General features: G+C 39.9%; 1 protein-coding gene across 7 annotated transcripts in view; it reads right to left on the reverse strand.

Moving 5' to 3' along the window:
- Nucleotides 1–11,924, reverse strand: part of SAXO6 (stabilizer of axonemal microtubules 6) — a 30,476-nt gene extending 18,552 nt beyond the window's left edge. For 2 of the 7 annotated variants that reach the window (XM_027771359.1, XM_027771358.1), the window contains exons 1-7: nt 11,669–11,814; nt 10,630–10,744; nt 6,880–7,253; nt 5,698–5,832; nt 2,744–2,911; nt 1,121–1,224; nt 940–1,039 (exon numbers count right to left, since the gene is read on the reverse strand). In XM_027771359.1, coding sequence (XP_027627160.1) covers nt 940–1,039; nt 1,121–1,224; nt 2,744–2,911; nt 5,698–5,832; nt 6,880–7,253; nt 10,630–10,744; nt 11,669–11,686 — 1,014 coding nt within the window. In that variant the 5' untranslated portion in view covers nt 11,687–11,814. Of the gene's footprint in view, nt 1–939; nt 1,040–1,120; nt 1,225–2,743; nt 2,912–5,697; nt 5,833–6,196; nt 6,395–6,879; nt 7,254–10,629; nt 10,745–11,668; nt 11,815–11,905 lie in introns of those variants that run through there. The other 5 variants (XM_027771361.1, XM_027771360.1, XM_027771364.1 and 2 more) reach the window with 5 other exon arrangements.
- Nucleotides 11,925–25,792: the final 13,868 nt, after the last annotated feature.

Here is a 25,792-nt window from a genome sequence, read left to right on the forward strand (position 1 = left end):
CCCTCTGTCTCTCTCTGTGCGAGTACACACGTCCTATAGCAAAACCCTCTCAAAAAAAAAAAAAAAAAAAAGCAGCAGCAGCTAGTGCTGAAGTAGCACCTCTCAACTCTAACCTTAATTGTCCTTTCCCTCCAATCGATTTTTAGATTCCTGGAGTTTCTCCCTTGTCAGGGTATCCCAACACTATAACTCAAGCTTTTAACAGCACAGGCTGCACCTTCCTTTTGGACACAGTGACAGTGCATGCCACCATCAGACAAGTTCAGACAAGTTGACCTATCTTTTTTTTTTTTTTTTTTTTTTTTTCTGGGTTTTCATGTGCGCTCTCCAGACAGACAGAGAGAGACATAGAGACAGAAAGCGAGAAATCACTCCCCAGGGGGGATGGTCACACCGCAATCCCTTCTCCTCCATTCTCCTCTCAGGGTCTTGGGCACGCATGCACACGCTCCCGGCGTGAGTTTGAAGCCACCGGGTCCGGGACGCGAACCGCGGTTGACTACGTGGGAGTCCAGCAACATAGCCATTACGCTAACTGCTGGTTCCCAAGTTGACCTATCTTGACAACTAATCTGCACTTAAGAGACTGAGGTCTAGATGCTGTATCAAGGTAAATCCAATCTATTATGCTACAGTTCTGCAAATTAAGCTTATTAATACAATCAAATGTCTGACTGTAGAAAAACTTTTAATTTTGAAGACTTCAATAATGTAAGTAGTACCTTTTAGGAGGACTATTGATTAAAAAATTAAAAAGTAAAGACAGTGACAAATTATATCTTAATACACAACAACTTAAAGTTCCTGATACTTTTAGTGCTGTTATTGTACCATACATCTTTACACTGTGGTCTCCATTACTAAATGAAATCACCGTGCAATCAAATCATTATGCAAGCTGAAACAGAATATCAGCTTACTGAGCTGACGTACGCTCACCTGGTTCGGCATGCTTTCCTTCACTCGTGTCCAGGCCCCAGCTTTATATAAATACTGAGCTGGGCTCAGAAATTTTGCTCTATATTCAGAATTCACCTTCCTAGTGGAAATAAAATGAAAGTAAATATCCCACCACGTTGCTCACATAGATACAATAATATTTTTCTTACAAAATACATACCCAAGTCTTTGATGTCTCCAAGGGGTAAGCTTCTTTTTAGGCTGCTTTGAGTCTTTTGATTCCATCTCTGCTTCTAATTTTAAAGGATCATCTGTTTTATTACACTACAATGGAAATTATTTAAGCTTTTTATGCTTAAAATATATAATACATTAAAGTGAAAACAAAGATGCCACCAAGTTAGACTTGGACACTGTATTACATTTCTGTTTTTAGACGTAAGTTTTAACTTCTAAAGATAACTGAAATCAACAAACAGGTTTTGAAACTAGCATATATGCCTTTTTTAAAAGTATTTCTTAAGATACAGTTTTATTTGCTAAAAATAAAGATTTTAGAATTTTGCCTAGAGAAAATTTTGAATTAATAAACACTCATCTAAATAAAACATTGATGTTACTAAGTATTAAATCTTATATTTACTGTTGTTTTTCTAAATTTACATTTAATTGTGTTATAGTAATTAAATGTAAGATCTTGTTGACTAAGTTACCACTTTGTTTCACTGAATAAGTTCATTTTTTCTCCCTAAAAGTGATCCTATGGTCACTACATACATATATACATGTGTGTGTGTGTGTGTGTGTGTGTGTGTGTGTGTGTGTGCGCGCGCACACATATAAATCATTTTACTTTCAGTCATTTGTAGTTTTATTCATACTCTTTCTATCCTTTCTATTTTATAGCTCACAAAGTGTCAGGTGCCAACACACCCAGAGATTCGAAGTGGTACATATGCTCATTTACCTACCATTTATATCATTTTAACCTGGTACCACAATCTAAATGGCTACCAATTTCACACACAGAAGCAGCTGTTAACATATCTGTAAATTATATTGGCTATCATTTGGCATGCGGAAACCTTTGGTTTAAAATCCATGTATATACATCCAGATCAAATCTAAGCAGTTTATTTTCCTTGTGTTCCATTTCCGTTACTTAATTTAAAATGCGTTTCTAACAGTATTGTTACCCCTGGAGATTTCATCTCTGTAAGGCCAATCATTTGATGTTGGGCACAGTGGACTGACCTGTTGTATCACTAAGTATTCATCCCATTGTAGTATTTTCTGTTACTTAAACATCTATCTCCCCACTAGCCCAAGACTGTTTGGGACTTAACTGTGTTTGTTATTCTTGAACTTTCATACCTTCTCAGTGCCTGACTCTTGGTAGGTGCTCTATGAACATCTGATGTTTGACGAATAAACAAAATGAGAAAAGAACTAGCTTAAAAAAAAAAAAAAAGAAAGAAAAAAAAACTCAAATGGTAGTGAAAGATAATGTGTAGAGTCTAAAATCATGAGATTTTTGTTTTGTTTAAAAGAGTGAAATACTTGGGAACCAGCAGTTAGCGTAATGGCTATGTAGCTGGATTCCCACGTAGTCGACCGCAGTTCACGTCCCGGACACGGTGGCTTAAAACTCACACCGGGCGTGTGTGCATGCGTGCCCAAGATCCCGAGAGGAGAATGGAGGAGAAGGGACTGCGGCGTGACCATCCCCCCTGGGGGGTGATTTCTCGCTTTCTGTCTCTATGTCTCTCTCTGTCTGTCTGGTGAGCACACGCGCCCTATAGCGAAAACATCTCAAAAAAAAAAAAAAAAAAGAGTGAAATACCTTTCTTTCAGGAGACTCTTCTTCAAGATTTCCGTTTTCTTTCAAATCATTTCTTAATTTTGGTTCTTTCACTGGAGATAAACTCTTGAAATTTCTTTTGTATTCAGTTTCATGGATAACTGAGTTCCCTTTGAACTGTGGGTCAAACTTGCTTTTATTGTAGAAAACCTTAAAACAAAAATATTTTAGTTTATTTGTTCGTTAAATATACAAAACTGTCTTTAATTGCTTAAAAAAAAATGAAGTTAAATTATAGGACACCAAAAAGGCAAAATTATATATAGTTGCTTGTAATTTCATTTCACATGTCTAATTAAAATCCAAAGGTCAACTTTTGAGAATCATTATTATATGTATTTTTGAATAACAGAAATTATAATCAACATAATGTTTAGCTAAAATAAATAATGAGCCATACTCATGTCTAATGTTTTCTCTCTATTGGTCCCAACCTCTCCTCCCACTAATTTGTTAACGGAATAAATAGATATATTTTTAAAATATAAACATAGATATTAGCTTGCAATTTTCTAGCAGCTCTACAGGTTTTCTTTTCCTCCTTTACATGAATTTTCCTTCTTCCTGCAAAAATAGAAGATTCTTAACATTTTGAATACCTGGTATGTTCAATTTGTTTAGATTTTCTTGTGTTTGCTTAGTTTTTGCTTTTTATTTTTTTTTTTTAGGTTTTTGTCATAGGGTACATATGCTCACTAGAGAAAGACAGAGAGAAGGAAAGCGAGAAATCACCTCCCCAGGGGGATGGTCACACCACAATCCCTTCTCCTCCATTCTCCTCTCGGGATTCTGGGCACACGCACACATGCATCTGGTATGACTTTCAAAGTACCAGGTCCAGGACTTGAACCGTGGTTGGTCATGTGGGAATCCAGCACCTTAACCACCACACCACCCACTAGCCCCAATTTTAGCTTTTTTATTAAGGCAGAGAAAAAGTTCAGGTAATTACTGTATTTTAACATTAAATGTCTCCTTTTAATTTTACTATTTCACAATATGGTTTCCATTTTTATAGTATATTACTATTGATTACAAGGAAAGCAAATGGAAGAGATATCTCAAATGAGACATATTATTGATTTATAATGTTGAATAGAGATCAAATCTTCATACAGATCAAATAGTATATCTTTTTTGATGCAACATAGCCTCATGGCTTCCCAGCCCAAAACTTAACTGTTCTGACTCCTTTGCATATTAATATGAGACACCCTTTCAGAAAACAGGTGTCTGATGAAAGAGAACTGAACAGCTCCTTTAGAGGTTCTCCATCAACAAACATTGAAAGCTTGTCACAGAGCTCTTCCATACAGACCTTGAAACTGACATGCTCTGAACTAACAAAGAACATGTTTCAAAAAAAATTCCTTGAAATCCTCACTAATGAAAGCAATAAAATTACTAGTGAAGACATTGCTAGTGATTTATTTTATATTATACTTCTGATTCTACAGAGTGCTTTCACTAACATGAAAATTATCAATAGCACTTTGATTTGGATCAGCTCTAGCTTAAAGGTCAAATACTCTACAAAAACTGAACATTCACAATATTCAGGTGGTAAGTAATTTTTATAAGTACATTTACTATCCAAGAGCATCTGTGAGCGAGCAAAAGAAATACTGATACTATTTACTAGATTAATGAAGGGTACATATCACATTATAACTTTATATGTTCCGACAAGTTATATAAATTTCAAAGTTACTTTTAAACTTGAATACCAAGTGCATGCAAAGCTGCCACAATTTGTAAGACGAGTGGTGTTAGCATCTTCAAGTAAGACCACAGATATTCTTGTCTTGCTGAATCTAATCACCCTTTCAATCCTTAGGAGTATGTAAAGTATACAAGTCAATGTTGAAATATGGAGAAAATGGATGTGAGGATGTATGAAGGTATGTGTTTGTTTATAAAGAAAAGCACAAAGACCAACAGAAAGAAAAGACTAAGCCATCTGGGCCCTCTGGGGATTTCCTAAGTGTAGTTATTTCCGAATAGACCTGGAACTATGATTAAGAGCACAAGTGGGAAGAGCCTAGAGAATGAAGGTAACAAAACATCAGGAACTTATAGATAATGGTATCTCAGTGTTAAAACTGTGTAAGAGTATAATGAAATATAATGTCACATTTATCATTATAATTGTTGAATTTAATAAATATAGGTAAACTATAACTATTCCTATGTATCTGACATAAAGACAAAATTGTATTTATCTTGTGTTGTTTTCCACATATGTGATATTTCTTTTTTTTTTTTTTTTTTGGAGAGGTTTTTGCTATAGGGCGCATGCGCTCGCCAGACAGAGAGAGACAGAAAGTGAGAAATCACCCCTCGGGGGGATGGCCACGCTGCAATCCCTTCTCCTCCATTCTCCTCTCGGGATCTTGGGCGCACACGCACATGCGCCCAGCGTGTTTTAAGCCACCCGGTCCGGGACGCGAACCGTGGTCAAGTACGTGGGAGTCCAGCAACATAGCCATTACGCTAACTGCTGGTCCCCCACATATGTGATATTTCTTAAAATAAATATACAAAGTAGTTACGCCTTTCTTAGAAGATGAAAACATGCAATATATGAGTTACTAAATACAATATTTTAGAATAAAACTAAATAACTTTTTTAACAAATTCAAGAAGTCTTATAGCATGCAAAAACTTAGCAATTCCCCAAGTTTTCATTACCCTGTCTCATATTTAGTATATGTGATGAATCTGGCAACAATGATCATCAGTAGCCTAGGACAGTATAATATTACTACCATAAATCATAAGTAATAAGGTAATTGTAGCAAAACTCTCATTTTCAGTTTTCCAGAACCTACCTCCAGGCCTGCTAAAGTACCTACTTTCTTTCAGCTTTTAGCTATGTAAATCTGTACCACTGGATCAGATGATAACTCAGAAATGTATTACACCCATTAAACTACCTGATTGGCTGTAAAAACTGGAGCAGTTTCTTTAGGAGTCTTCCAAACAAACTGCCTTTGATATTCAGAATTTCTCAAGGCATTATGTGAAGGACCAACGGTCAATCCAGCTTTCTTACGGAGAACTCTATCCAACTGTTAGAAAAAAAAATCCACTCAAAGCCATTAAAAATTTCTATTCAAACTTTTTAAAAACTGTGGTTAAAAAAAATACAAAATATGAAATCTACCTTTTTAAAGTTTTATATCTACAGTACAGTATTAATAACTATTTACATTATTTTATAGCACACTTTTCACCTAAACTATCAAACTATTTAAAATTTCTTTCTTAATACTATCAAGGGACCTATTACACATCTCAGAAAAAGATAACATCTCTCAGTCGCTTCCTACCAATCCTTCATAATTACATGTTACTAAAAACTACAGCCTTTGCCTTGTCCACACTTCGCTTCTATGGACAGTTCTTCCCTTGCACACGGAACTCACACATTACCTTCCTCAATTCCTTGTACTCCCTAGCTTTCTCAACAAACCCCGGATTCTTCTCCAACACTCCCAAATGCCTCTCCTGGATTCCGATCAGTGGTGGACAGAACTGAGAAGCAGCAGTGAAGAGGCGGAAGAAATGTGGGAGGCAGCGAGAACGCTGCACAGGTCCCTGCACCTCGGCTTAAGTGCTCGCTGAGACCCGCTGCAGGCCAGCTGTGACATAACAGAGTAGAACTGCAAGACCTTTGAGAGCCAGCCAGAATTCCCCTTCCTTCTGCATTCTGTCAATTGAGATTCTGTTTGTTTTCTTGCTGGTACACAATAAGAAACTGAAAAGGGGCTAGGTAGAAGTCATTTCAGCATCCTTGCCAGAAGTAATGGCCTACTCCCCTTCTCTGTCTCAACTTGATCTCTCCCTTAGGACTCAGGTGCTGATATATGATGAATAAAATCCAGAAGCAGGCTGTCCATCCAGTGAAGAGATAACTTAGTATAACCAGTACGAAATATCAAGCATTAGAACTCATTCACCACAACGGAAGTTAACAGCCTCTCATCAATCACACTATAAATTTCAGATAAGAAAATACAATGGAAAAATGTCAAACAAAACATGCAATATTACTGAAATGTGGTGATACCAACGACGGATTTTATGATTTTTAAAGAAATATACTGAATGCATACCCCATTATCTACATTTTCTGAAAGAGGTTTGGCAGGATGTTCAAGTTCCACATTTTCATTAACTGGTGTGTGGTTTTTTATTACATCCTCATTATTTTCCACAACATCTGAAGCCCTGTCAGCTCTGGAGTCTGCAGAGTGAGATCTGGTTCTCTTGGGAACCCGGGAGGCTTCTAATGAAAGAACTCTTTCGTGCTTAACATCTTCTTCTGGTTCTGCCTCTTGTGATTTTGGTGTTTCTGGGGCTTCGGGTTTTGGTGAAACCACCACGTGGTCCTCTGAAATAGCTCCATTCCACACAAGAGATTTTGAAATCTGTGGGTCATAATAAGGAACTCTTCTTTTTGAAATAAAACTTGGTTCTTTTGTGATTCCTACAAAATACAGCATAAGAAAAAAAGTAGCTACCAAAATTACAAACATAACTTTTAATGACACCTATAAGAGGAGAAATGGAATTTAAAAAATCAGTTGAAAAATACAGAAACCCATCTATATACAATATCCTTTTTATTTTTTTTAAGAGAAATTTTGCTACAGGGCATGTGACTTTGCAGAGAGACAGAGAAAGAGAGAGAGAGAGAAAGAAAGAAATCACCCCTCGGGGGGAAGGCCATGCCACAATCCTTCTCCTCCATTCTCCTCTTGGGATTTTGGGCACACACGCATGCACACACACGCATACACACACACATACCCAGCATGAGTTTTAAGCCTCCAGGACCAGGACTCAAACTACGGTCAATTATGTGGACTCCAGCAATATAGCCATCACATCTGCTGGTTCCCACAATGTCCTTCAGATTACAGAATTTTAAAAGAACAGTTTTGAACATAAAATATTTAATTTTGTATTAAAGAAGTATTTAAAGTTTTATCATAACAAAAAATTTTAAATTGGGGTCACAATGTTCAACATCCCCTAACACAACTCACTAGAATCACAAGAGACCTGGCAAGCCGAACAGTACATGCTGCCTCCGTTTCTAGTTACTTTCCTGTGCTACTTAACAGAACAATGGGCCCTGGTACTGTCAAAATTTGGAACTTTTCACAAAGCTCCTCTTATGCAGAGCAGACCAAGATGAGATGTCATTATGCTGGATCTTGGTTCTACATTTGCCTTGATTTCCTGAGAATTAAAAAGAATGAACCCTTTTAACAAAAGCTAAGATACAATTTCTCTGTTTTTCTGTGTGGCTAGCAAATGCCCAGAACCTTAACCTTCTCCTGAGGTAAGAAGAGCTCTGCAGAGTGACAGCCTTGAAGATACTGCCCTCGTTTGAGGCCATTCACTACATAAAGTCTGTTGCAGGATAGAGAAGAGGATCAGGAATAGAACAGAAGGAAGGGGAAGAAAAGAGTAGAGAGAAAATCAGGCATGAGCAAAAACCCAGAGCTCCTCGGCCTCTATTATGGATGTTCTGGCCATGGAACCCAGGGCCCTCACCCTGACAAGGCCTCCCCAGAGGGTCTTTAACTGGGTGCCTTACTACTAGGGGTACAAAAAGATGTTCCAGGTGGGGTGGGGGCAGGAAGGAGGCTAAACAGAAATGAGCAGCTTAAGGGGATCATTCTCCAGATCCTCAACTACATATGTGCTCTTGTCTGACGCTGACGGACATCTGCCATCTGCATTTCCATTTCCCACTGTTCCTCCACAATTACCCTTCTCCCAATTTACAAAAGAAAAACACACCTCTCAATCAGCCTGAAACGCAATATGGCACATTACCCTAAGGTATACCAAATCTCAGGGGTGAGGGGAACAAATAAAGGGACAATTGAAGAAACCGTAATTCCCAGGGGAAAACATCTGCCAGGAAGGCAAAGGTAAGGATCAGGCATAACAAAGGCACAGTGTCTTATCGCAGACAGTGCCACACCTTTGCCATCCACCGACTCTGGAATTAAAATTCAGGTGTGAGAAGGCTGTCATGTAAAATGCATGTATGTGTAGTAACACATTTATCTTAACAGAAAGATAAAGTCAGACTTTTTTCTTTTCAGAAAATAACTCTTAATTTGGCTGGTTAGTTTGAGTAAGGACTAACTTTGCCAGTTACACAACAAACGTTTTCCGTAAATTGAATGAGTTAAATTGGAAGCTCCAAGGTTTAAATAAAATATATGTAAAACATATATACAATACCCAATATACCAGAAATTACATCCTTCTAAACTATTTGTAGAAATTATAATTAAAAAATTAATAACACTGGGATCAGCAGGTGATGTGGTGGTTAAGGGGGCTGGACTCCCACATGACCAAACACAGTTCGAGTTCTGGAACTGGTGGCTTTCGTTCTTTCTCTCTCTCTCTCTCTCTCTCTCTTGCTCATTCTGCCCCCTCTCTGGTCAAATTTAAATAAATAAAGTTAAATAAAATAATTATTTTAAAATAAATTAAATATCAATTTAGAAATGTGTGGGCCAGCCCCATAACCTAGTGGTTAAGGAACCAGATCCCATATGGCTGATTGGTTTTGAATCCTAGTTCCTTTGAACAACATGCTGAGTGGGCTTGTGCATGTGTGTGTGTGCATGTGTGTGTGTAGGCACCCCCAAATCCCAACAAAATAGAGAAATGGAGAAGGGATTAGATCGTGGTGTGACCCCCACTCCACTAGGGGGTGTTCTTTCTGTCTCTCCCTCTCTCTCATGAGTGCATATACCTATAGCAATTAAAAAAATTATTTTAAGGGACCAGCAGATGGTGTAATGGTTACATTGCTGGTCTCCCATGTAGTCAACTACAGTTTTAATCCCAAACCCAGCAGCTTAAAACACACTGGGCGTGTGTGCATGCATGCCCAAAATCCCAAGAAGAGAATAAAGAAGGGATTGTGGCATGGCCATCCTCCCTGGGGAGTGATTTCTCGCTTTCTGTCTCTCTGTCTCTGTCTCTCCAGTGAGCACACATGCCCTATAGCAAAAATCTCTCAAAAAAAAAGAATTTTAATGTGTGACGAGGTATAAAAATTTTCTAAATTACCTTAGGAAGTATGAAATCAAAGAAGTTTGAAGACCACTACCTCATATTTCTCTGCTTAACATAGAACCATGTTTTTGACAGAACAAAATGAAAGAGGAAGATTCTTAGTCTGCCCTGTCTCCCAGAACCAACGAATCCCCAGGAGGAACATATACACTACATTAAAAAAATGTAGAGCTGGGACCAACAGATAGCATAGCAGTTATGTTGCTGAACTCCCACGTGGTCAGTTATGGTTCAAGTCCCAGATCCAGTGGCTTGAAACTCACACCAGGCACATGTGTGTGTGTGCCCAAGATCCCAGGAGGAAAATGGAGAAGGGATTATTACTTACACTAGCTCCATTTCTCAAGGTCTTGGCCACACTCTTCTCCAGGTTTGTCCTCTCTCAGTGTACAGGTCTCAGCTCAAATACCAATTTCTCAAGAGAGCCTTTCCTCATCACCAAATCTAAAGTGTATTCCCTCCAAACCACTCCTCCCTGAAGTCTATCACACTATTTTATGTTTTGATATAACAACCTGAAATCCCCTTGTTTATTGAGTTATTTACTATTTCTCTCCACACTTTGGAGATTTTATGTGGTTCAGGGCCAAATAACTAACAGTTGGAAACAGGCCTAGCCCACAGTAAGCCCTCAATAAGTATCTGTTAAATAAACAAGACAACCAGGCCAACTTACTTGTGAATAAACCATTTTGCAGACTCTCCAAGGTTTACTCAAGTAATATCAGCTATTAGTTTATTTAACTTACCTAACTGATCTGATCTAAGTCCAGCCCACGGGTATCTTCGCCCCACTGCAGAATTACAGGATGCTGACAAATACGATTTTTCCCACAGAAAGTTTCTCTGGTATTCACTCAGTCCCTGTAATGTAAAACGCAGTTTTGAGTACAGTGCTACAGTGCAATTAATGAATACTATTTTACAACAGATATTGGTAAAATTACTAAACCTCCAAAGAGAACTGAAGGATTTAAGACTGATAATTAAATATAGAAGATCTCCTTAAGAATGGCTAATATTTACCCAGCCCTGGGTTAAGCAGTTGACGTGATAGGTCATTTAATCCCAATGACCACTTGAAGCAGAAGCTAGCCGGAATCTAAGGAAGCTACCTCTTGCTGGCTGTTTGACTGCAAGCCATGAGCTCTCATCTTGATAACAGGGAACAACCAAATTCTTACTCAGTGTGGGTTTATCCTAAACTCGGAGTACACAATACTACGTATATGCCTAGTAGACAAAAGGAGACGGTCGGGACTTGTGAAACGTGGTGACTTGCTATGTTGCAGAGTGCTAGTCCCCAACAGCTACTAGCCACTGAACCTTTCTCAAACCCTAAGACAAATGCGCAAATATGAAGAACACGTAGAAGTCATATTCTGTCTTTGGAAAGGACCCTGCACTATACAGCTTTAAAGGGAAGTTGGATTAAATGCTAAACTGTGACGCGGGCACTCTCAACCAGTCACTCACTGGAGGTCCCAACCTGCAACTTAGCCGCCCTTAGTTCTCGCTATAGTGCCCTCCTCTCTTCTCCATTCAGGAGTCCTCCCAAATAAACCCATCTCGATCCCATCTTTCCCTTCACACACGGCAACGCAACTGGTAAGCGTGAGAGCGGAGACGCGATCCGGCACCTCGGCCGAGAGGCTCCGAGGCTGGCAGCCTCCACCGGGCCGCGGGGCGCGACCTGGGAAGCTGGGTAGGCTCCCGCGCCCCGCGCCCTGCACCCACCCCGCCGCGGCGCCTCAAAGCCGCCTTCGGGCCCGGGGATCCCGGCCTCACATTGAAGCGCACCGGCATGTCGCCCGGCGCTGTAGCCCCTGCCACTGCGACAGTTAACACCACAAACACCCTCGAGGGGGCGGGGCGGCAACAGTTGGTTCCCTAGCAAAAGCTCAGCCCGGCGTCCCCGACTACGCGCCGGCGCACTCGGCACTTCCCGCCCTGAACCCTGTCGCTCTACCTTTCCCTGCCCATTATGAAGCCTATGGACCAATAGAAACTCGCACAGTCCCTTACCGTCCTTACGATTCTGACCAATGAGTGCCCAAAAGGGGGCCGCCCTCCTCCCGAGCCAAATCTACTGGGGTAGTGGAGATGAGGGACGGAAGACGGGCCAATGAGACGCCCGGAGCCGGGGTGGGCGGTGCCCAGCGGGAGCTTCGTCCTGGAAGGGAGGATTCTGGATCTTTGGCTCCTGGGGGACAATGGGTCTGGGGTGCAGGGGGCGTTTCGCGTGTAACTCTCCTGGCTGGGCTTAGGTTCTTGGCATTGTAAAACATGTGTTCTCCATTCCAGAATATATGACAGAACTGAACGTTTTGTTTTGTTTTCTGAAAGGAAAGCGTTCAGGTCTATTCGTCTAAATATCAGTTTCTAAAAGCAACACCCTCATCATGCTATTTATTGTCTCATCAAAACGAATAGGCAAAAAACATACCTATTGCTTAGACAGATTAAAACAAATTTTATTGAAACTGCTCTCTTCCTCCCTCAATGTATACCTACCCCTCCCAAAAGATGTACATGCAACGCTGAGATTAGAAAACATTTATCAAAGATGTTTGTGGGTCTTGAATTCCCAACCTTTAACCTTGTCTCCCCTACCGCTTTTTTTTTTTTCCTAAATAAAATTCTGATTTGGGGGGCAGGTAGGTAGCGTGGTGGTGAAGTTGCTGGACTCCCACATGGTCCACTGTGGTTCAAGTCCTGGACCTGGCAGCTTGCTTCTCTCTCGATCTGTCTCTGTCTTTTTCTGGTCAAATTTAAAAGTGATAATAATGCCAGATAATATTAAATAAATAATTCTTTAAAATTTCTATCTGGTGTTTATAGACTTACTATCATTATCAATAAATATTCTTTGACAAACACCATGCCAACTCTTAAGGACTGGAAAAGAACTAAATTATCCAGACAATTCCCTAATACTGGGGGGAAATGGGAAAAAATGTGCATATATGTATTCAATAATAAAATGTATCATGTACTGAATTTCCAAATGAGAGGTAAATATGAAAAGGGTTACAGGTGTTTGGAGTAGAGTCATCCCTAAGGGCAGAGATGATTAGAAAAAAAGTGTCAGTAGAAAATACTCAGACTTCGCCTTAAGACTAGAAGGACTACAATAAGTAAAGAGGAAAATTGGACCATCAAAGGACAGATTTCTGAATGGAATGCTGCCAGGTTTCTTCCAGGAATAACGAATACAGTGCCTTTTATTTCTGTCATTTATTGACTAAATAAAAGCACGCCTCTTTTAAGCTTTCAAATATTAACATGAATCCTTGATATTCTCCTTCAAGCATTTTCTGCAAAGGCTTGTTTTTCTGAAACCTAATTGATTATGTCTCTGTTCTTCATTACTGAGATGCTTAAAAATTCATTTGAAGGAGCCACCTGAAATCTGAAACAAAGAGAATATCAAATTAGTCCCTATGCAGTCATGAATCCAGGGGGCCCTTGATTAATGGTAATTGGTGATGACAGCATCTCTTTCGTGGAAATTAAGAATGGCACAACTAAGAAACAGTGGAACATAAGACAAAAGTCCCCTGCAGGAAGGTGGCCCAGCTCATACAGTACAGGAAAGCTACAACTCTGTTGTACCTAAAGCTTGGTTACCACGTGATGAAAGCAAAAGTGAGGTGGAGTGCAGCCAGTCTACTACACAAGGGCAAGGGTAACTATTGTAGAACTCTGAAGCAGGGAGTAAATGACAGGAAAAAGCAGCAGCAGATGGTAAAAATAACTTAGTCACATCCTAGGTTTGCTAGAGATGTATGATAAGGACTCAGGAAGTAGAATGTTTTACATTGTTATTGTTAAGCAAAAACCTACCCCAGTTTATGAGCAAAGATGTAGAAGAGAAAAAAAGGACGGCCACAGAAAATGAGTTTTGTAGCTTGTTTCATCAGCTTTTACCTTCTCTGCTCCTACAGAAAACAGATCCAGTACCCTACAAAGGACCACACAAGTGTATCTGGGAATCCCTAGGAAGTGTCTAATGCGAGCTTGCAGTTATTATTACATCCTGTCCTGCAGCGCTGCCACTTGTCCCAGTAGCTATCTGTAGGTTCATCTGTAGGTGTCACTCTTGCTGCTGGCTACCACTGCCGCTTTAGCTTGGGACTGAGCGTCCACTGGACATGGCTCTTCCTCCAACTTCTCATTCCTGGTGGTAATCTGTAGCAAGATGCCACTCCCCTCTTTGTGTTATCCCCTTTTACATTATCTTTTCAAAGTGTCTTTGAAAGCTTTTCAAAATTTGGTTTCAGCCTTCTTTATCTCCAACGGGCTCAAAGTGAAGTCCATGGAATCTAGGATTGAAAGTGATTCCTCATACCATAGATACGCTGTGCTACTCTAGCTAAAGCCCTTTTACTGGGACAAGTTTTCATACCTGGCTCCCTCTTCCCTTCTGATTTCTCCATTTCTCATACAAATAGATTTCTATCACTTGCCTTTGAGAATGTAAATTAGTACAACTTCTACACAGGGCAGTTTGGCAATCCTTTTGACGGAGCAATTTCTCTTTTTTGAATTTATCTTACTGGTGGACTCATGCACATATGAAAAATATAATCCATTTAAGGTCAATTAATGCATCATTTATAGTAACAAAATGTTGGAAACAGCCTAACAATCCATCTAGAGGGGACTAGTTAAATATGTTACGGTTTATAAAGGCCCAGAGCAAGGACAGGCTCTGCAGTGAGTCTAAAGGGCACTGCAGGCTGCTCTCCCCCTTTGGGCTTTCTAACCCAGTAGACCAGTGGGTTGGACCTCATTCAGGTATCACCATATCTGTTAGAGTCCAGCCAGCAAAACAGAAACTACACTACGCATTTTGACAAAGAGGAAGTCATATAAGCTATGGGTTAATTATATGGATTAACTTCTGGGGAATTTTTAAAAGCTAAAAGGAGAAAGAAAGGATAATATCTCCAGGAAGTAGCATAGGCCCTTAGACTGAGAGAACAAGAGAAAATGTTGAGGTTACTAGAATGCACAGGTGTGCAGAAGAGGCTTTATGAAGTTCTTCAGACCACTGAGAATGGGTCACTCTCAGCTGTGGGTGCCTCTAAGAGGACAAAATGAGGTTGCTCCAGGGCATGCCAAAAAAAAAAAAAGAAAAAGAAGAGCTGGAGAAATCTCTCTCTGGTGTCCTCTCTTAGCAAACCTAACAGAGAGCTGGCCATGTGGTCTGCAGAGTCTGAAGGGTGAGTCTAAACTAACAGTCCCATTAACTGACACATACTCATACAACCCTGAAAAGAAGCATCTCCTTATAAGCTAACATGAAAAACCCAAAGGAAAAAGTTAAGGTGCATAAGCATGCAAACACTATCAGTTAAAATAATGAAAGAGGGGGACTAGCAGTTGGTGTAATGGCTGTGTCGCTGGACTCCCATGTAGTCAACCGCGGTTCCAGTGCCGGACTCGGTGGCTTAAACTCACAGTGGGGCGCATGTGTATGTGTGCCCAAGATCTCAGGAGGAGAATGGAGGAGAAGGGACTGCAGCGTGGCCATCCCCTCTGGGGGTGATTTCTCGCTTTCTGTCTCTCTGTCTTTCTAGGGAGCGCACACGCCCTATAACAAAAACTGCTCCAAAAAAAGAAAAAAGAAAATAAATAAATAAAATAATGAAAGAGGAAAAAAAGAAAGAAAAAATGTCATATGATGTTACACGAGGGCATCTTTCACAAGCATTTTTTTCCTCCCCTTATAACTCATTAACAACAGCTATAAAGATAAAGAACATTTTATTCAGCTTACTTATAAAGATATGGAAACTCAAAGGTATTGATAGTTACCACTACAGCGATTCTCCTTATATAGGCCTTTTCTAGATTCATCTTGGTCTATATACATCACTAAGAAGATTGCTTCTTTCAGCGACACAACATCAAAATGCTTGAAAGCAACTTTTATTTGCACTTCAGTATAAATATGCTCACATATGACTCATTCTGTTAAAAACAGGAAAGTAGATCGCTTCAGTAATCTACTGCAACAACCTCCATCTCCCATCATTTTCTCAGTAGCAGTTATAAAACATGGGAGAATTTGTATTTGTGTCTAGCTATAATTATTTTTATTTAACAGAAAAGTATTATATATGACTAAAATAGCATCTGATGAGGGTTAAATAAAGGAGGTACAAAGATGAGTAAGACAGGGACTCTGCCTTCAAATATGATTGCAATCTAATGGGGAGACAGATGCATATTCAAAGAACACAGGAAAGAAAATGAAGTAAAAGAAAGAAGGAAGTAGGAAGGGGCTAGATGTGAGCACCTTAGCATTCCAAAGATGCTTTAAACCTAGTGCCAGAAAGCGTGATCCAAGAGGCTACCGAGGAGAAGGCAGGATGGAGTCGCCCTAACTTCCTTTGCTGGGAAACACCTGATTGGAAGGCCTGTCTCTCTCATTCTGTCCTATGTAGCTGATCTCAGGCGAGAAGTTCTTTGGGAAGATTTAACTAGCATGTACTCAAAATCGGTTCCCATAAAGGTAAATAACTTGCTGTCTGTTGTCTCTCTCTCTCTCTATTTTCTTATTGCTTCAGAAATCAGAGTTAAGCTGTTTTAGAAATGACTTGTTTGTCAACACAATAATATGTCAGCCTTGTGTTTGCATATATGTAATTTTCTCTGAGATATCTTACTATATAAATGTCAATTTCAGTTTCTAAGCCTAGAAATGCTCTTTAGCTCTGAAACTTTCTCTCAGGTCATACAAAATTAGGCCTTCATTAGTAAATTTTGAACTCAGCCTTTGTTAAAAAGCAGTTAGTCTGACAACCATGTTTTTTTTTTTTTAACCTTTTTCCATAGGTATTAACTGCTTTTCCTCATGTGAATGAATCTGAGTGTAAAACTGAAAAAAAAAAATCGCAAAATTAGATTAGTGGATTCTGTCTCAGAAGTCAAATTGCTGATGCTTCACATTAATGCTAGTATGAATCAAATAAACAAGATCTGTGATTAAGACTTACCAATGAGCCAACAGCAATTTGCCCTACAGACTTTAAGCTGGGATGCCTTTGTTGACAAGAGCATGTCTGGCTTTTGAATCAGTGGGGCACCTTTTGGAGAGACTCCAGGTTCTCTTGACAACAGGACTTTTGTGTGTGTGTGTGCGTGTGTGTGTGTGTGTGTGTGTGCATGCGCGCGCGCTTGAGGGACTCCTCACCATACAAGGCCATGGCTAAGTAAAGTAATTCTCAGTAAGGCATAAACTATTGCAGGCTTCACATTCCTTAATAATAACATTGTGCCTCAGCTGAACAATACACAGAGAACAAAATTTGGGGGCACAGAATTCCTTTCATTTTAACACTTTCACTGTCAATAAGCCTTTTATCTAAGAATTGTCTTCCCTTTTCTTCACTGATTATTCATTGTATTAAATCACCACCCTTTTGAAAGCACCCACAGAGACACAGATTTTCCTAGAACAGCTACCTGCAGATACGAAAGCATTAATGTTCTCATCGTATAAAACCAGATGCCCTGACTTAAGGCCATATACCAAGGATGCTATCCAATGGCTTCTCTAAGAATCTTGCAAATCTTAAGGCCAACAGATGGCATAATGTTTCTATCATTGGACTTCCATGTAGTCAACGGTAGTTCAAGTCCTGGACCCAGTGGTTTAAAACTCCACCAGGTACGTGGACGTACATACCCAAAATCCCAAGAAGAGAATGGAGGAGAAGGGATTGTAGTGTGGCCATCCCCCTGGGGGATGATTTCTCATTTTCTGTCTCTCTGTCTCTCTCTGCTCCGGTGAGCACACATACCCTATAGCAGAAATCTCTCTAAAAAGGTATAAAAAAGAATCTTGTAAATCTCTTCCTTTACACCAAGATATTAATACATTTTGAAATATTTCTTTTATCATGTATTTGGTGTATATTAATAACTGCAGGTCAAGACCAGGTTGTTGTTATTATTCTTTCTGAAATCATTGGTCTTTCTATTAATAAGGATGTATCAAGTATCAATAAGGGGCCAAGAATATTTTAGAACATATAGACATTTTTCTCTCCTTTGTGACTTATAATTGTTGATTCTCTTAAAAGATTTTTATATTTGGGACCAGCAGATTGCATAATGGTTATGTTGCTGGACTCCCACGTAGACTCCCACCCACAGTGGTTCAATTCTCGAACCTTGCAGCTTAAAACTCACACCGGGCTCATGTGCATGTGTGCCCAAAATCCTGAAAAGAAAATGGAGGAGAAAAGATTGTGGTGTGGCCATGCCCCCCCAGGGAAGTGATTTCTCACTTTTTGTCTCTGTCTCTCTCGTGAGCACACACGCCCTATAATGAAAATCTCTTAAAAAAAAAAAAATAGGGACCAGCAGATGGTGTGACAGTTACATCGCTGGACTCCCACATACTCCACTACAGTTTGAGTCCCAGAACCAGTGGCTTGAAACTCACGCCAAGCTGTATGCATGTGTGTCCAAAATCCTGAGAGGAGAATGGAGAAGGGGTTGCAGTGTGCCATCCCCCCTGGGGGGTGATTTCTTGCTTTCTGCCTCTCTGTCTCATCTCTCCAGCAAGCACATATGCCTACAGCAAAAATCTCTTGAAGAAAGAAAAGAGAAAAATATTTTTATATTTATTTCACTGGAGCAATGAGTTTATATCTTAGTACAATATTGTTTATTCTTTGGTCTCTCAAATTCTATTCATATAATTAAAGATATTTGACAGTATGAGGAATGATATGCCAAATTATACAATACTGCACATATAAATTTAAATAAATTGTTTCAGTACCTGTTTTAGTCCATTCTCTGTTGCTAATAACAGAAATATCTGAGTCTGGCTGACTTATAAAGAATAGAAATTTAGAGCCAGCCCATAGTCTAGTGGTTAAGGAAACTGGATCCCACATGGCTGACCATGGTTTGAGTCCTAGCCCAGGTGGTTTGGAAAACACACTGGGTTGGGATGTGTGTTCTCAAAATCCTGATAGGATGAAGTGGAGGAGAAGGGATTGCAATGCATCCACACTCTGTTGAGGACGTTTTCTCCCATTCTCTCCTTCAGTCTCTCTTTCTCTTGCTCATGTACTTTTTGGAAATAAAAAAAAAAAAAAGGCAAAACAAAACCACTGTGAAAGAATTAAAATTTAGCTCAAGGTTTTAGATACCCAGGGTCAAGGAGCTGCATTTGGTAAGGCTCTTTGTTGGCAGGGACTCCCTGCAAAATACAGAAGCAGCACAGGGTACCACATAGTGAGAGAGCAAGAGTGTGTGTGTCTAGGCTCTGGTTTTACCCCATCTCTTTATAAAGCTACCAGGATTCAATTGTGGGGGTCCTACCCTTATGACTTTGTCTAATCCAAATCGACTCCCAAAGGCTCCACCTCTTAGTCCGTAGTTAGATTAAGTTCCCACCCTCTTAATACTGTTAACAAAGATCCACCAAATTTCAGCACATGGATTCTGGGGGAACCGTCAAATCACAGCAGTATCACTGAGATCCCTCTGGGATACATTTCAGGAATCATGTTCATTTTAGTTCATCATAGCTGTGGCAGACACTAGACTCACTCCAAATCCATTCAACCACCTTCTCATACTACAGAAGCTGGAAAGCTAAAAATCCCTTTAGCCTTAGACCCCTTTGGCGCCAAAGTACAGGTATAACTTACATTCTGCTGATCAGAAACACCTGCATAAAGTGAGTTGGTGGAAGAAAAGCAGCACTCAGGCATCTACTATGATGGCATAAATCATGGTAGTAGTAGCAGCAGCAGGGCTCTGGGATTAGCAATTCTGTCAGCAGCCTTCTAATCATGGCAGAGATAGAGTCAGAGCTTGTAGCAATGGCTTCTCAACTACTGGGTCATCGGAAGTCATGACACATTTTTACACAGAAAAATACATCATGACTTTTTCAACAGCCCACTTGCCTTATTCTATACCTTCTTGACCATAGGCTTCCTTAGTGAACCTGTTATGTGTAGTAGCCCTAGAGTCTACTTTTTCAGCATTCCTGATGATTCTTTAAGCCACTTGTATCAATCATCTATTGTAATGACAATGTATAACATCTCTAAATGCAGTTGCTGAAACTAATAACCATTTATTATTGTACATGAATCTACGTAGGTCAGCTGGCCAGTTTTGAAGATTTACGTTGAGCTTGGCTGATCTCACTAAGCTGGCTTATATTTGTGGTCAGCTGACAGGATAACTAGAAGCTGAATGGCTCAGATATCCTCAGCAAAGACGATCATTGTTCCATTCTGATTGTCATCTTCCAGCCTGCTAGCCTAGATTGTTTTCATGGCAGAGGAGTGATTCCAAGTGGGAAAGCAAAATATGCAAGGCCTCTTGAGGATTTGGCTTTAAAATGATACAGTGTCACTTCTACCACATTCTGCTGGCCAAAGCAAGTCAAAGTTCAACCCAGAGCCAAGGTCCAGAATTTTCAATCCTTTGATGGGAACAATTTTCAACAACCCAACCACAATTTTCAATCCTTTGTTGGGAAGAGTTACACAGGCACACTGTGAAGGAGAAAGAAAGGACCAGTAGACTATTTTCAGTGAGTCTAGCTCATTACTGAAAAGCCTGAAAATACTGTTTTGAATAGCTAGAATAAATTATACGTTTAGTTTAGTTTTGACCAATACAATGCAAGTTCAGATGCATATATTTATCTCTATTTCCTCTTAAAATTTCAGTAAATGAGTAAAACAGGTACAAATCAGCTAAGTGAAAGAGAACGACGTAGAGGAAAACTGTGAAATAGAGATAGCAACAAATACTGGAGAAACAGAGAGCAGAACCTGCTGTAGGCTGGTTCTCTGTGAAGCAGACTCTGAGATGAAGTTCAATGTGCTGAATGTTCTATTAATCAGGAGAGATGTGGGGTAAACCAGTGGAACCAGCTGCAAGATGAGAAATAGGAATCACTTTAGATTTATTAAATTTAAGACACCTAAAATACATGGAAGTAGGGATAACACATTTTTTTTGTTAAATAAATTACATATTCATGTTTACCATCCTCAATACAATGCATCTATCTCAGGGCCAGATAAGTAACCAGATTTTAAAGCCCATTTCTTACCTTGGCAATCCAATAGTCCCCTCCGCACAGCTAGAGTAAAAACCATTGAGTCTTTCCATTTAGAAATGATATAGGATTTTTACCCCCACCTGTATGATCTCCTTTTCTACATTTCACTCTCCCTCTCTTTTTCAGCTTTTTAAAAAAAGTTTATTTATTATCTCTTCCATGAGCAAGAAAAACAGAGACAGCAACAGAGAGACAGCACCGCCAGCAAGGTCTAGATGCATGATCTACCCCCAGCTTCAGCCAGCCCCAAATCATGGGTCTGCACATGCCTGGCTCACTCAAAGAGATCTCCAGTGCTAACCTGGAACCTTCCAATGTGGGTCAGCCTCTTAGAGCTTCACATTTTATTACTGTACCACCATCCAGCCCCACAGGCTGTTCTCTGATCTCATTCACTCCCACAGGGACTCGACACCATTCTCACTGTGGGCCTCCTTCAGATTAATTATTGCCTATCTGCTCTCCCATCTGCATGCTGCTCCTTCAGAAAGTGCATCCACTCCCATAATTGCAATGAACACCTCTGTGTCAATAACTCCCAGCCACAATTTTCAACCTTTACTTCCTGTCAGCTTGGACTTCCTGAGAAGGAACTGATCAACGCAGTGATCAAGCATAAGCACTGGATTCAGATGGCATGGATTTAAATCCCAATTTGACTGTATAAATGTGGAGTCATGTGTAACCTCCTCCTCCTTTGTAAAATCAGAACAATCATAGTACTTACCTCAAACAGTGTCCACAGGGAAGAAACGAGCTTATGTGTGCCTGCACACAGTAAATAATAAAAATTAGTTCTCGTTGCTGGAGATAATGCTGTCACCACAAGCTCAGTTTATACAATACCAAACTCATGCTTCTCTTCCCCTTTAATCAATCTCCTCCCATTTTCCCATGGTATCTCTAATTCTCAGACCCTCAAAGTTGACATTTGTAATAATATTTGAACCACCATCTACTTCAATTCCTTTATCCAATAACTAGGCAGACAATCCTTGCTTATGTTCTAACTAATTTTTCCTTTGAAATGTCACTGAAGTCTTTTTCTTTTCTCTTTGTCTCATTGCTACACCCCAGGCTGGCCCCCATCTCTTCACACTAAGAGAGCCAGACCAGAAGCCTTTTCATTAGTCTCCATGGACTCAGCCTCTCATCCCCAGTGATGAACATCTTTTTAAGGTCTCTGCTATTGTTCTTTACTCAGAAACCTTCATTATTCCCTGTTTCCATTCCCATCAACAGAAGACACTTCCAGGTAGAGAGAACTTAATAGAGCTTCCAAAATACGGATTTATTATTTCCTTCTACTTTGCCAGCTCTGTCTCCCCACTGCCCAAGATCAGGTCACAGTATTTTTGGCTTCTCTTGCATAATGATCTCATTTGAAATTCCTCCTAACTTTTCTCCATGTTCATCAGCCCAGCGAGGATTTCTCCGAGGTACACAAGGTCACTTGACCTCATTCTTTCTATTACTACAGCTCCTGAAACTAACATCTGACCCTGATTACTTATTGTAGCTGTAGCTACTAATACATGTAATTTCAAACAAATAAGTCAGTGTTTGTGTGTATAAGTTTCTAAGATCCTAGAAGGCTGTGAGTTTTCCTACACTTCAGTGTTCCTGCTCCCCCTTTCCTTACTTACACCAGGGAAAGCCTTGAATAGATAGAAAATACTCAAAAAATGTTGGTTATTGTATTAAAACACTGATAACAATAACAATAATACACACTATACTATATGCCAAGTAATCCTGTAAGGAACTATACGTGTGTGTGTGTATGTGTGTGTGTGTGTGTGTGTGTGTTTGTTTAATCCTCACAATAATTCTTTACTATATAATATTAATATTATCATCTTCATTTTACAACTGAGGAAACTGAGGCACAGGGAGGTTAAGGAAATTGCCCATGACTGAACACTGACCCTGCGTAATTTTCACATACAGAGCTATGTGAAATATAATCTAGGAAGACTATATCATAAAAAATACATTGAAGACTCAAGGAAAAGAAATGTGAGCTCTCACTCTCTCTTTGATGACACAAAATAGCTGTTTTTTCTGGGCTATGAAGGGAAAGGAATAATTGGGGATCACATTTTTTCAAAAGATGTAATTCATCATTTATTTCTCTGATTCTAAAGAAATCATAGAAGAAATCTGAAAAATAATCAAAATATTGTGTCCCCATTGATAGGTGAAGTCACTAGGACTGCTCTGAGAGTTTGCACAGCCACAACCATGGGTCTGTTATGATGAGTATCCCTGTGAATGCACCCTGCCCTGAAAGGAGACACATATCACTCTGTGATGTGCTCTGAAAGCCATGTGTTTCTCTTCTTTGTCTCATCACAAAGAACGCTTTAGAATATGCCCAAGCGATGAAGTGCAATACTAATTCGTGTGAGTGTGTTTAAGTCAGTAAAGAATTCCTCACAAAGAGCAGTTCATCTGCACCTACCTGACTCTAGGTCCTCACTCTTTGGAAAGCAGTGCAAAAGGGCCAAGGGCTTCCTCCGTGGCTGGTGGAGCCGCATGCATGCTAACACACAGAGCGACAGCCCCAAAAGCTGGGCACTTGCCCCAACTCATCACCTCCTGTAAGTAAAGGAAAGAACAGCCAGTCTTTAGTGAAAGGCCGAGATAGCAAATCATGGACTTGAACAAATCAGGCATTTCACTGTGACCTACGTAGGAATTTGTACCTCTTGGCTTTTCTTAAAGAAGAGAAAGACAATGGCCTGTTACCTCAGAGAACTCTGCCCAGTGGGAAGCCAGCCCTTCCAGAGAGTCTGCCCCCTTTACCACATAAAGGTTTTGCAAATCCCGTTTAGAGTTCTTAAAATGGTTACCATTGCTTACAGTAGTGATTTTAAAAATTTAAACTTAAAAACTTGGTTATATAATTAATGTTTTCTACACCTCATTGGTTTTCAAATATGTTTTTTTTTCTAAGCTCTAATGATTTTCATATGGGTGGAAGACTTCAGATGTGATTTTATTAGAGACAATTAACATAACTTTGAAATTGTAGTCACCTATCTGTCATTCTACCCCCAGCAAAATATCTGTGTGAGAGGATGTTTCAACTGTCACACACAGAGTAGACTAACATTCAAGCGGATTATTAGCTGCCTGACCCCCAGGATCTACTCTGCCTTGAAGGTTTCTATTCTCCCATGCTGCTGAAAGTGACTTGAGGCTCTACAGATTCCAAAGGCAGCCTGCCAGATTAAGCAGTGAAGCTGCAGGAAGTGCACATACACTGTGAGAAAAAAGTCAGGGCAGTTCCTCAGAGATGGGTGTGTGTTAATGTAACCATGGTTTTTAATCTCCTCAGATACTCTCTCTGCACCTACACAGGCCTTGCACAGTACGTTCAAAAGAAACACGATAATAGCTAACAGCTGGACTCTTTCTAGCACTTTCTTATCGAGTCCTTCTCGTTTGCAGTTTCCCAGAACAAAGACTGTCTCTGGTGCTTAAGCCCAAAAGTTTGATTTATAAATTTGGTGTAACTAAAATCCTGTCACATTTTTATTACCAATTGGTTTGTACCACAATCTATGTATAGTCACTGCTGTATACTAAGATAACTTATTTTAGGCACTGGAACTTTCCATTTAACTTTCTTTTAGCCCAGAGAATTGTAATTTCACTTTTGTTTATATGTCAATAGCTATAATTTAGCCAGCTGCCATGAAGATAGCCATCTCCATCCCATTTTGGAGGGCTACGATTCACATACTCAAGTGGAATTCATAACGTTCATTCGCCATGAGGGAAGAACCGAAAAGGCCCCACCCACAACTAACATAACACCTGTATATTCACTCTTAGAAAAGTTGGTACCCAAGATCAATCTTGGTCCACCTGTTATCTTTACAATCCTGGAAACTCCAAATGCCAAGGCATTTGCTCCAGAAGACAGCCTGGAACCAAGGTGTAATCAAGCCTTTCACCAGTCCCACTGGACGGGGCTGTGAACCGTCTTCTTTTCTTACCCAATTGGCACAAATAACAACTGAACAGTATTTGTTTGTCTCCTAAAGAGTATAATGCCCTTAAATTACCATAAGGCACTAGTTGTTGTATTCACTTGCAGCTTTTACAAGGCCAGACATATCTCAGGAAGGCCAAACAAATTCCAGGAAGCAACCTGCACGTGGAGAAGGCCTGTTGCAGAGTTCAAAACCTCTTAAGGAGTTGGAGTAGGCAGAATCATCTTCACGGGTCACCTGCCTGGGAAACCTGAGCCCATGGGACCTGAACAGCACCTCAGCTCCGAGCAATGACACCACCTTTCGTTCTCAGGTTCATTTTTCTGCCTAAAGCCTTCTGTCATCCTCCTCTTCCCTGGGGGCTGAGCGAATAGAAGACTGTTACCTCTCCCAGCAAGTCCATCTGGTTCACTGAAATTTATCTCACAAAGAGTAGCCAGAGAAAGATGAGAAGAATGGCACAAAGTGGTCTAATTTCTCAAAGTCCTCCCAAATTTGTGGGGGGAAAAAAGCAATAGCTTCCTTTTCACTACAGCAGCAACCTGTGGGGTAATGAATCTTTTCAGAGCATTTAGATTTGAGCTAAATTAGAGCTGACATTTATCTAGCTTGTTACTGGTATTTTATTCAGGTTAAACTTGAAATGCTTCAGTCTTTCACTAAAAGTGACTTCCTTTCTTAATCTTTATTACCTGGAGGAAATACAAATCATTTAGACATACACAGAGCATAATAATGCATCCACAGTATAAATAAAGAGCAAGGAAATCTTTATTTTCCCTTGAAGGT

Source organism: Tupaia chinensis, unplaced genomic scaffold (genome assembly GCF_000334495.1).
Source record: "Tupaia chinensis unplaced genomic scaffold, TupChi_1.0 Scaffold000208_1, whole genome shotgun sequence".
Classification (NCBI taxonomy): domain Eukaryota; kingdom Metazoa; phylum Chordata; class Mammalia; order Scandentia; family Tupaiidae; genus Tupaia; species Tupaia belangeri.